This window comes from Borostomias antarcticus, assembly GCF_949987555.1.
Source record: "Borostomias antarcticus genome assembly, chromosome: 9".
Taxonomy (NCBI): Eukaryota; Metazoa; Chordata; class Actinopteri; order Stomiiformes; family Stomiidae; genus Borostomias; species Borostomias antarcticus.
In genome coordinates, this window is record NC_140242.1 from 24,424,594 (window position 1) to 24,437,160 (window position 12,567).

The 12,567-nt window shown below is 45.5% G+C and overlaps 1 protein-coding gene across 1 annotated transcript; it reads left to right on the forward strand.

The window, feature by feature from the left end:
* Positions 1-11,402: 11,402 nt before the first annotated feature.
* Positions 11,403-12,567, forward strand: dlx2a (distal-less homeobox 2a; the record flags this gene model as incomplete). The annotated part of the gene is made up of 3 exons (XM_084443268.1): positions 11,403-11,721; positions 11,844-12,028; positions 12,241-12,567. The coding sequence occupies 3 exons, from the start codon at positions 11,403-11,405 to the stop codon at positions 12,565-12,567; spliced, it is 831 nt and encodes a 276-aa protein (XP_084299394.1).

Here is a 12,567-nt window from a genome sequence, read left to right on the forward strand (position 1 = left end):
TGTTATAGAAAACCTCTCCTCAGGGGAGAAGCCAGCAGCCATGCATGCGGACAGCCCACCACTGACAGCTCTGACAGACTTCAAACCTTTCCTGTAAGAGCAGGAAGCATATCGTCCCTTTTTGCAGTAATGGACGCCATGTCGCCGGGGGCTTCTCAGTAAAGGTCAAAGAGGGTGCGAGCACGACTCAACAACTAAAAAAAACAGCATCTTACCGGGCACATGGTCTAGAAAAGTTCTGTTCAAATAGCAAAGGTACCAGCACTCATGGGTATGTTCAGTTTTACTTTGACATGGCACGGGCAGACAGACAACAGACGTTTCAGCCACAAGGCTTTCCTCAGCATTGACATGCTTTCTTATTCTATGCTTTTCTGTTCCTGTTCTGACTCCTGAATTTCCCCACAGGGACAAATAAAGGATTTCAATTTTCAATTCAAGTACAGGAACATACCCAAAGCTTTCCTGACCAATCATACTGGACAAGGAAAAGCACAGCTAATGTTGTTTGAATAAAGGTGTGTTTATAACAGGGTTATAACAGGGTTGTGTGAGGTGATATTCTCAAGGCCACTGTATGTATTTCATTTTCTAGGGACATCTGAACCGAAATAATAACATTTTCTGGAGAGACTGGTCACCATATCATCTGGAAGACCTGCAACTCAGAATCAGAATCAGAATCAGAACTATACATTTTATTATATTGTATTAAGGTTGAATAAGCCACGTGTCTCTTAATATGACTGAAAGTATTTTACAGAGGTCAAACATCCACCCTGGGCTGGGCGAGGCCAGTTGTCATGGTGATGAATGCACCAACTCTCCCAGCACGACATCAGCGTCAGAGTCTCACAGGAGCCAAACTCTTCTCTACTGAGCTGGGCTGCCGGCATTACAGAGAGGGCTCACACACACACACGGACACATGCACGCACACACACACACACGGACCCATACACACGCGCACATGCATGCACACACGTTTCATTTCATTTCAAACCTTTATTTATACTTGTGAAGCACTGAGGTTTCCCTCATTTACAGTGAAGACGAGTTTACATAGACACAAATCAAATCAACAAAATGCAATGTACAATAATAATAATAATAATAATAATAATAATAATAATAATAATAATAATAAAGAGTTACAGGTTGGTCTAGAGCCATGGACTTAAACTCTGGGAAGGTGCCAAGGCTCCAGTCCAACAGAGACGAGATGTAAGGTGGAAGTTTACCAATAATGGCTTTGAAAATACAAGTGATAGTTACGCCTTAGAGAAAGAGCTGGCCAGCCCACCTTATAATAAAGAACACAGTGGTGAGTGTCATATCTATCACCCGTAATAAACCTAAGGGGGCGGAGTGGTAGACAGAGTCCAAGGGTTTCAAGGTTGTACGGAAGCATGTCTATAGTTAGTGTCACCATAGTTTAATACTGATAGAAAAACAGCTTGAACAATTCTTTTCTTACTAAACATATGAAAGCTAGAACGGTTTCTGTACAGGAAGCCAATTTTCTGCCACAGTTTAGAGGCTAGATTATCTACATGAAACTTGAAAGAGAGTTTATCATCCAACCACAAACCAAGATATTTCTATTCTGTGACTCTCTCAATATGCAGCCCATTAGAAGTTGAAAGGTGGAGTCGATCATAATCAATAGTCCTGGCTCTAGAGAACAACATAAACATAAGCAAGCTGCATATTAACAATGACTTCCTGAACAGTATCCGCAATACAGTAGACAACTGTATCATCAGCATATAAATGAACATGACAGCCAGTTAGTGTAGAGAGAATAGCATTAATATAGATGGTGAAAAGGACAGGACCCACACCGATCCCTGGGGCACACCTTGGATGTTACCCGATTTCACACACTGACACCTTGATGACAGATAATTCTGAAACCAATCACAAGCATCTCTATCCAAATCAATACTAGATAGTCTGTTTAAAAGCAGCTGGTGATCAACTGTATCAAATGCTTTTGAAAGATCAACAAAGAGGGCAGCACATTAGACCTGTTGTCTAATGCCGAGATTATGTCATTAGTGACAAGAGTGACGGCTGAAATAGTACTATGTTTAGCTCTAAAACCAGATTGGTGAGGACTCAAAACTGAATGACTTGAAAGAAAGGATTTTAATTGGCTTTGGCTAGGCATGGTAACCTTGAGATAGGACGATAGCTGTCCATCTTATCCCCATCATCCCCTTTTGTGCAAAGGGACCACTCAAGCAGATTTACAAACCTGCTGAACTATACCAGATGCAATGGAGAGATAAAAAAAATTATGACAATGGCTCACTAATGACTGTGGCTGCCCGTTTTATAAAAAATGAATCTAGATTGTCCAGTAGAACACTTAGGATCTATGGATTGCAAGATTCCTAGAGTTTCGCTGGGTGTAAAGGGCTGAAAGGAGAATGAGAGACATGTTCCGAAGTGGGAATGCAACCAGAGTCAGCGTCCAGGGGAGCCAGCCCAGTATACAACCTATCAAATAAGCGCCCTGCCTCAGAGAAGTGCTTATTAAAAGCGAAGGAAATTTCATTTGGATCAGAGATCACACGATCCTCCACATGAATACACAAGGGCAGTGAGCTAGAGGATTTGTTTTTAGATAGTTTCACTGCACCCCAGAATTTAGCTGGGTTTGAATATGAGTTAGAGTCTAAATCCAAGAAGTAATCAGATTTTCGCAGGAAGGGACTCAGCAGGATCCAGGGTAGAAGGCAGCTCACGCTTCCGGTCCTCTTGCGCCCAGGAGTGCCCAGGTGGGGATCCTCATTCCTCAGACCTGCGTGGGTGTTCTCCAGGTGGATAGCTAAAGGAGGTGGAGAGACTACACGGGGAGAGTTCCTCCCTCGCTTCCTGTCCTTGTGCCGGATGACAGTCCAGGGATTCAGTGACTTGGGGGTGGAGCATGACAGCTTAGGCCATGCTCCAAGCATGGGGACCTCCCCAGGGCCCGTATCCCCACTCAAGGGCTTCAGCACTGCCACCATCAGTGGTTCATAGCGAGGCGGGCATCCGCCGTCCAGGTCAGGCACCTGCACCTGGTCAGGCACCAGTGTGTCTAAGAGTTGCTCAGTCTGATGTATAGAGTGAGGGGTGGAGATTCTACCTTCCTACTCCACAATTTTATGACTGAGCTCGAGACATCCAGCACAATCTGGGACGTTGGGGCGCGGTGTCATCTCGTCCAGTAGGGTCACTAAGAAGAGAAGAACAAGTGCCAGTACAGCAGTAACAAAAGTACCTGGGGGAAAAAGTGACAGATGAACTGTGGCAAATACAGTGTAGGCTAGCTCTGGCACAAGGAGAAACTTACACCTGGGGCCTCACAAGGAGGCAGCGGTGGTGAGGAGATTAGACAGCTAGCACAGTATGTTGATAAGTAGGCTATAGTGTTGCTGGTAATAGCCAAGATGGGCTGTGAATGGCACAGAACGGAACTTACACGCGAGGACTCCGCAAAGAGGGCAAAGAGTAGATTTGATAGCAAAACACACAGGTCCAGCTAGGAACGAGAACGAGACTTACTGACAAAGATACATTGACTGGGCCTGCTGAGATGGAAATTTACCCTATACTGATCCCTTCTTGCCCTGCATTTGTCCTTGTAATGTGTGGATTTTAGTTAAATTGCCTCTACACTTGGCTGTTCCTGGTACATGGTATTCACTGATTGGTTGTGTAGGTTTATGTAGCTGGCTGCACCTTGGCTGCCTCCTCATTGTGAATGAGTGTCAAGAGCAGCAGGTGTTACTGTATGAAGCACAGTGGGGTCGTCTGCGCCTCAATAGGAGTCATATCCTCTACTTTCTCCACAAAACCAGTGAGGAGCAGGTCACATTATGGTATTGCACACCTGTAGCATCAATAGCGTTTCTCTACACTTCAGCAGTGCTGGGAACATGGCAAAACCACTCAATAAATTAACTTCTCACAACTTTGTTTTTAGAACAATGAACAACAAATTCAACCGGTGTAACTATACTCTCACGACAACCTTCCGTGAGCAACTATGCCCCCCCCACCCCACCCCACCCCCTTCTCTGCCTGCATAAGGAGAGGAGAGGAATGGCAGGCAGCTTTTACCCGGAAGTGCAAACACATAGCGATGGTCACCGCGGTTACCTGGGTTCCCAAACAAACCACATTTGGGTCCAGGGTTGTGTTTCTGTAGGTGTGCCGGACAAGGTCCCATTTCATCTTCACATTCTTTACATCCATGTACACCAACCGGCAAACAAGATGCATGCGGCCAACAATTTAGTAATGAAGTGATTGAGAACCTCTTTATTATCAGGTCTGAATCTGAGAACATGTAAGGTTACGGACCAGTGGTCACATTATGTTCATCAAAAACGATTTCCTTCAAGACTCAACTCATCTTTATTAGATCACTGACAAAAAATGATGACCTTTTGACCTCTTGTAGATAAGGAAAAATAGAGTTCCGCACACCAGATGGCTCGCATTAAAAAGTTTTTATTTATTTACAGCGAGTGCAAAAGTAAAGGGACGTTTTGGGCACAAAGGCTCTTCCTCAGACCTTTTAACCTCACCCATTCATCAGTGACCCTACTATGTCACTGTGTGTCACAGTTTTCTGTGTGCCAGAGGGTGCGAAAGTAAACAGTTTTCGAACGGTACCGCGTGGTGCCATGACATTTGTTTATGCTGTTTTTGGGAATCAATTTGTAAGAATGAAGATTGTGAATTGATTATGGATTATTGACTTTAATGTTGACGACCATATGAAGAAATAAATCTCTCTCCAAAGAGAGTAAAGCAAAGGTTGGACTCCCATTTGTTGATTTCTGAACTGCTTGACATTATGTCATGGTAAGGCGAGCGTGTAGTTCACTTAAAGGTGCTCAGTTCGATTTTTTTCGGCCACTAGATGGGGCAGTGGTGCAGCGTATCAGATATAAACAAGTGGGCGGCTTCGCTCATAATAAAAAGAAATTCTGCATTTGCTCCACAGGCACTACACCGTTGGCTATATGTTCTGTACAGATAGTTATGATTCCCCTGGACCTATTTATTGCATATATTGGATTATTTTTTTATTTTAATTTTTACAAAAGTGCAGTAAATCGAACAGAGCACCTTTAAGTTTAACCTTCGGTGCAGCCCTCAGCTGCTTTTTGGCTTAGCAGAGCCAACAGCATGAACCACTTGTTCAAAGTGTTGTTCCTATTAACAGGAGAAAGTTTTCATAAAGAGCTTTGTTTGCCAGGAGACCATTAAGGTCCATTTTGATGGCTGGAGCCTGAGGGCTGTCTATTATTCCAGCCTGGGCATTTGGCTTCAGATCAAAGAGAACATTAGAGAGTAGACCCAAAGATATAGTAGGCAGATCCAGGACACTGTCAGTAGCTGTGACACCAGCAGACTACATATCCATACTGTATGTTGGCTCCTCAGAAGGTACATAGGCCTAGTTGTTAGTTAGTTAGTTGTTAGCTAGTAGGTTTACTGTATGTGCTCATTTTTGTTTTGGTCTGTCTCTGTTGTCTGTCTGACATGTCTATCACTGTAAAGCATCCTTGGGTTTTTAGAAAGCTGATATATAAATGTAATCTATAATAATAGTAACAACAACAACAACAACAACAATAATAATAATAATAATAGCAACAACAATGTATTATTATTATTATTATTATTATTATTACTACTACTACTACTACTACTACTACTACTACTACATTAGCCCTAGTATGCACATTACATACAGTATGGCAAATTTGCCAGCTGTCAGAGCGTTGGCGTGGCTAATCGTTAGCATGATTGAAGGCGTTCCCCAGCAGCTCTGATAGGCTCATCATTCCCCCTGGTGTGGGAGAGGAGGTGTGATCGCAAATCCAGTTCTCACAACTCAGAGAGCTCGAATCAGTCCAGGGAAAATTCTGTTCCGGAAGAAGAAAGCCAAGCTACGGCCATTAGTTCTAGTTCCCAACAGGTTTTAACTGTTTTGTGTCCAGCTCTCCAGTGGCAGAGCAGGTGAAGATAGGGCAGGAGTGGAGCGTGGTATGAGTCTGGCTGTGATTGGGTGGGTGGGGAAGAGTCTGGCTGTGATTGGGTGGGTGGGGAAGAGTCTGGCTGTGATTGGGTGGGTGGGGAAGAGTCTGGTTGTGATTCGATGGGAGGGGAAGAGCGTGGTATGAGTCCGGCTGTGATTGGGTGGGCGGGGATGAGTTTGGCTGTGATTGGATGGGTGGGTAAGAGTCTGGCTGTGATTGGGTGGGCGGGGAAGAGTTTGGCTGTGATTGGATGGGTGGGTAAGAGTCTGGCTGTGATTGGGTGGACGGGGAAGAGTTTGGCTGTGATTGGATGGGTGGGTAAGAGTCTGGCTGTGATTGGGTGGGTGGGGAAGAGTCTGGCTGTGATTGGGTGGGTGGGGAAGAGTCTGGTTGTGATTCGATGGGAGGGGAAGAGCGTGGTATGAGTCCGGCTGTGATTGGGTGGGCGGGGAAGAGTTTGGCTGTGATTGGATGGGTGGGTAAGAGTCTGGCTGTGATTGGGTGGGCGGGGAAGAGTTTGGCTGTGATTGGATGGGTGGGTAAGAGTCTGGCTGTGATTGGGTGGGTGGGGAAGAAGAGGATTGCTCTTAACTCTTCACACCCTTAGAGTGTGAAAAGTGTGAAAAGTATCACTGTTTTGTTTGAACATGTGAGTTTGAACAGACTGTGCTGTATTTGTGACGAGCAGATGTCAGAGAGAGAGAGAGAGAGAGAAAGAGAGAGAGAGAGCTCTGAACAGGACAGAGGATACCATGCAGCAACCTTGTCTGGTCAAGATTCAAGAGATTTCAAGATTTCTTTGTCACATGTAACGTAGCCCACAGTCTCAGTGAAAGTCAAAACACCAACTTACAAAAACAGACAGTCATCATAGATCAGATGAGGAAAGCTACTGTATGTCTCAATATCTCAATGCTCTTTTACATTTCAACCTGTAGCCTATAGGCAAGTGGAAAATACAGTTCTCTGTAAAATGATCATTGTATTAGAACGTTCATCATGCCAAACAACTATGCCGATCTTTTTACTATTTGTGGCAACTTTGCCAACTTTCTTTACTGACAGGATGCATAGTGTAGGTTGATAATAGATGACCATTTCAACAAACATTACATAATTGATCACGCAACAAAAGTCAGATAGAAAAGTGCCTCTGTGGAGGCTTTGCAGTTGCGTTTTCAATCACCTAGCATCCACACCCAGTTCTAAATAATGTTCTAAATAATCTAGCATCCACAGCCAGTACTAAATCACCTAGCACAAGTGGACAGAAAGACATTACATTACATTACTGTACATTACATTACAGGTAGCAGAGCGTAGTGGTCGGGAGGTGGTGTAGGGTTTGACCATGGCCTGGAGGTAGGAGGGGGCTGTTCCTTTCATTGCCCTGTAGGCTAGCGCCAGAGTTTTAAACTGGATGCGAGCCGCTACAGGGAGCCAGTGTAGGGAACGGGGAACGCAGCAGCTTTCTGGACAAGTTCCAGAGGTTTAATGGCTGATGCCGGGGCCCCAGCGAGGAGGGACTTGCAGTAGTCCAGGCGGGAGATGACCAGGGCCTGGATGAGCACCTGCGCCATTTCATCAGCGAGGAAAGGGCGAATCCTCCTGATGTTGTAGAGCATGAATCTGCAGGAGCGTGTGACAAATGTGACATGTGCGGAAAACGACAGTTGGTCATCCAGGGTCACACCCAGATTCCTCGCAGTCCGAGTCGGGGTCACCACTTTGTCTTCAATGACACATCATCGATTACACCTGTCTATCATGCGTCTCCAAATGTGTCCAGCTGACCACTTGTGTTCGTAGTAACCATAGTAACTCAATCACTCCTGCCTGCGTGCGTGTAGCACAACTCACGCAAACAATCAAGGCAAAGGCAACACTCCAGGCATACAATCAAGTAGACGTACCTCCGCAACACTTGGTTACTGTACTAACTCATTCCCATAATAGTCTCCAATAACTCACCAACCTTTTGTGAAGCAAGTGATACTTGGCTACCACAGACTTGGTTCAAGTGCTCCAGCTCCTAGGGGAGACTTGTTCTGGCTGAGGAGGGCCTGGCCATGGTGGGAGCTGGTGGAGACTATGGAGACCCCTAATGAGCTATGACAGGCAATATCCGCTGGGGCCCCTGGGAAATGAAGTCCTGTATCCCTGGAAACAATGGACAGATCCTCCTCTCCTAATGTGTGGAATGGAGCGATGGGCTCCTGCCAGGGAAACCAGAAGAACTAAACTGACCATGTCCTCCACAACACTAGTGTACAATATGACATGGTAGATTTATCCTTATGGGATTATGGGAACGAAAACTACAGTAGGCTAGAATAGGGGAGAGAGAGAGAGAGAGAGAGAGAGAGAGAGAGAGAGAGAGAGAGAGAGAGAGAAATGTAGGCTCTGTCTTGCAACGGGGCGTTACTTCAGTCACTCATGAAATCCCTGAGCATTCTGACACAGAACAGATGATGATTGATAATCAAAAGGTGATTTTGGCAGAATGTGATGATATACTATTGATCCCTGTGGGACAGATGAAAGGGGTGAAAAAAAAAACTCTTGTAGCACTTGCCAACACTAGTCAAGTCTCAACAAGCAGCCATGCTGCCATCTTGAGGTGAAATAACCGGTATGTGGATGTAGGGTGGTATGAAATAATACTAGCTAATAATGGAATACCACCATGTCAACACATGACAACATGAAAACTACTATTTTTTGTATTAGGCTATGTTTTTTTCCATGCTGTAAAATTGAATTGAATTGAATTGTAAGCTTTATTGTCATTATACAAGTATAACGAAATGTCGTAAGAGCTTCCTCTAAAACATTACTCACAGCCACACACACACACACACACACACACACACACACACACACACACACAGAGGTTACACACATAGACCAACATAAGAGCATATATAAGAGCACATAGAAAATTGCACAGTCCCATATTTCTTCCACCAATATTCCGTTCAGTCCGAGTTATAACTTATAAGTCCCATAGGGTGATAGAGGGCGTGTTTGTTCAGCTCCATGACAGCTATAGGAAAGAAGTTGTTTCTCAGCCTGGAGGTCTGGAGGCTTTGAAGGCCCTATAACGCCTCCCGGATGGGAGCAGGGGGAAGAGGTGGTGGGAGGGGTGTGCTTTGTCCTTTAGGATGCTGCCTGCTTGGCGTATGCAGCGGGTCCTAAATATGTCGTCGAGAGTGGGCAGGGGGAGTACGATGATTTTTTTTTTCGGCAGTCTTTATGACTCTCTGGAGGGACTTCCTGTCGGCTTCCGTGCAGTTCGCATACCATGCTGTGATGCATTATGTCAAGGTACTCTCAATGGAGCACTGGTAGAACACTTTCAGCAGGTCAGCACACAGGTGGTTTTTCTTGAGTGTCCTCAGAAAGTAGAGACGCTGTTGAGCTTTCTTAATCATGGCTGTGGTGTTTTCCTCCTATTTAAGGTCCTCCGTTATCCGAGTCCCCAGGAACTTAAAACAGGATACTCTCTCCACCTCCTCGCCATTGATGGTTAGGGGAGAGAGGTCCTCTTTGACTCGTCTGAAGTCGATGATTATTTCTTTAGTTTTCTTGATGTTCAGGGTGAGATTGTTGTTTTTGCACCATTCAGACAATTTGTGGATCTCTGTAGGCTGTCTCGTCTCCATCACAGATCGGTCCCACTACTGTTGTGTCATCAGCAAATTTGAGGGGTGGGAAGAGATGCAGTCAGATGTGTAGTAGGAGTAGAGCAATGGGCTCAGCACGCAGCCTTGTGGTGCGCCGGTGCTGAGAGACTGCTGGAGGAGAGGGGTGGGCCGAGTCTAACTGTCTGTGGGCGGTCAGATAGGAAGTCCTTAATTCACTTACACAGGGTGTTACTGAAGCCCAGCTCAAGGAGTTTGTTGACCAGCAGACTAGGGACAATAGTATTGAATGCCAAGCTGTAGTCTATGAAGAGCATCCTCACATATGAGCCTGTCTTGTCAAGGTGTGTCAGCGCTTTGTGAAGGGCTGTGGCAATAGCGTCCTCTGTGGACTTGTTTGCCCTGTAGGCATACTGATGTTGGACCAGGTTGGGGGGGAGGACAGCTTTGATGTGCTTCATTACCAGCCGCTCAAAACACTTGGCAATGATGGGGGTGAGCGCCACGGGTCTGTAGTCATTCAGCTTGCTGGTGTTACGTTGTTTGGGCACTGGGACTATTGTGGCTGTTTTGAAACAGGTCGGTACAATGGCTTTAGACAGGGACATGTTGAGAATGTCTGTGAAGACATCTGCAAGCTGGTCGGCAGATTGCCCCTAAATATCAATCAGATTGGCCCTAAATATCAATCAGATTGGCCCTAAATATCAATTTTAACGGCCATACATTTTCGGGATAGGCAACTGCAATCTGAAAACTGTTCTAACTACCACCACCACAGGAGGGCGCTAGTGTCCTACCAAAGACAGTGGTGACTGGGTGGCAGGGCCAGAAGCATCGCGAGACTTCTAACTTGAAGGTGCCTGGGCATTTATTTCGTTAGATACTTTAGTACTGACATCTTTTATTGCAGTCTTTTATAGCAATCTGTCAGGGCTAGAATGCCTAAATGACTTCCATTGACGTTGCTCACTACACCGTGCTAAACTTTCTTAGTGTGTGTGAGCGTGTGTGCGTGTGTGAGCGTGTGTGCGTATGTGCATGTGAGCGTGTGTTTTTCTGTGCGTCTGTATGTATGTGTATGTAGCTTGTGTGGCGTCGGTATCCTGTTCAGCATAGTAAGCCCCGTTGTATTTAGAGCAGACAGGTGGCGCACTAAGACTACCTCATGTGAATTTAGCGACGAGCGCATGTGTATAAATGTATAGATCCGGGTCAGATATGAAAAGTGTGACATAAGCCTGTGCGTAAATTACGCATCCTCAATCGCTTGGTGGACAGGCCATTGACTTTGGGAGGTATCAGAATGTAAACAAAGGTACCAATCACACATAAAAAGTTATAGAAACATTTACAAGGGTGGATTAAATCTTGTAGGAGTTCATAGGCAGCGAGTTTTCTCGTCGGACGCTGAGAATCTGTTTGGGGAGTTGTCAGATATGCGCGCGCCCCCTAGCCATTGGCTGGCTTCTTTATACCAGCTCTGCCTCCCACGTGACACTCGATAAATGCCCGCGCGCTCGCCTGGGAGGCAGCAGACAATCACAGACCACTGAGAGGCAGACACACCGTTGTCGTTTTTAGTAAGGTTTATGAGGATACCATTTTATTTACAAAATTGTGTATTTGGTGAAATTTAATCGTTTTATCGTTTTTGGAGTTTTACAGTTGAATCGCTGAAAGCACACCCGTCGATTTGGGCAACATTAAGATGACCGGAGTTTTCGACAGTCTAAATACAGATATGCATTCGAACCAGATTACCTCGAACAGTTACAGCTTGCACAAATCGCAGGAGTCCCCAACTCTACCAGTATCTACGGCAACGGACAGCAGCTACTACAATGGCCAACAACCTGGCCACTGCATTGGGTCTCCGTATGGCCAACTCGGGTCGTACCAGTACCATGGCGGTGCCATGAGCAGCGTCCCCTACAACACCAAGTCATACGACCTTGGTTTCAACTCCTCCTATGGCACCTATGGTTCTTATGTATCGAGTTCTTCTTCACCAACTCCAACAGATGCAGGTAAATTACACTTCCTCCACATTAGGCCTGTTAGGCCTAATATCACATTATGTTGTTATACGACTGATTGTCAACGCGAGTTCTGTGAGTTTCCACTGGTTGTTTTTGGATGTGTTTCTCAGAGAAAGAAGAAAGTGAGCCTGAAATCCGAATGGTTAATGGAAAGCCAAAGAAGGTCAGGAAACCTAGAACTATTTATTCAAGCTTCCAACTGGCGGCTCTTCAGCGCAGGTTCCAGAAGACGCAGTACCTGGCTTTGCCAGAACGGGCTGAGCTGGCCGCTTCAATGGGCCTTACGCAAACCCAGGTGAGATGCAGTTCAAAATGGGTGCAGTTGTTTAGAGAATTCTGATGCTACAGTAAGATGACTCTTGCTTGGTAGTCTACAATTTAATTTCCTCAGAAATTTGGGGATTGATCAGTTATAGAATGATTGGTTGATTGTTTGTTTGTTGGCTGTTTTACTATGTGTCTCACTTGCAGAAATCTGGATCAATAACTATCCTACTCTTTCTCCAGGTGAAGATTTGGTTCCAAAACCGCCGCTCCAAGTTTAAGAAGTTGTGGAAAAGTGGAGAAATACCTCCCGAGCAACATGTAGCCTCCAGCGAGTCTCCCTGCAACTCTCCGCCTGCCGCCGCCTGGGATTTTCCACAGAATCAAAGAATGAACAATGTCAACTCCAGCTTACCTCAGGGCAGCAGCCCTCCAAACACGACTGCGCCCTCTTTCTTGGCAAACTATTCTTGGTACTCATCAACGAACTCTGCAGCCCATCTTCAGGCTGGCCCGCTGGTTCAGCACCACCACAACTCTGCCCTGATGAGCGCTGGGACAATATTCTAA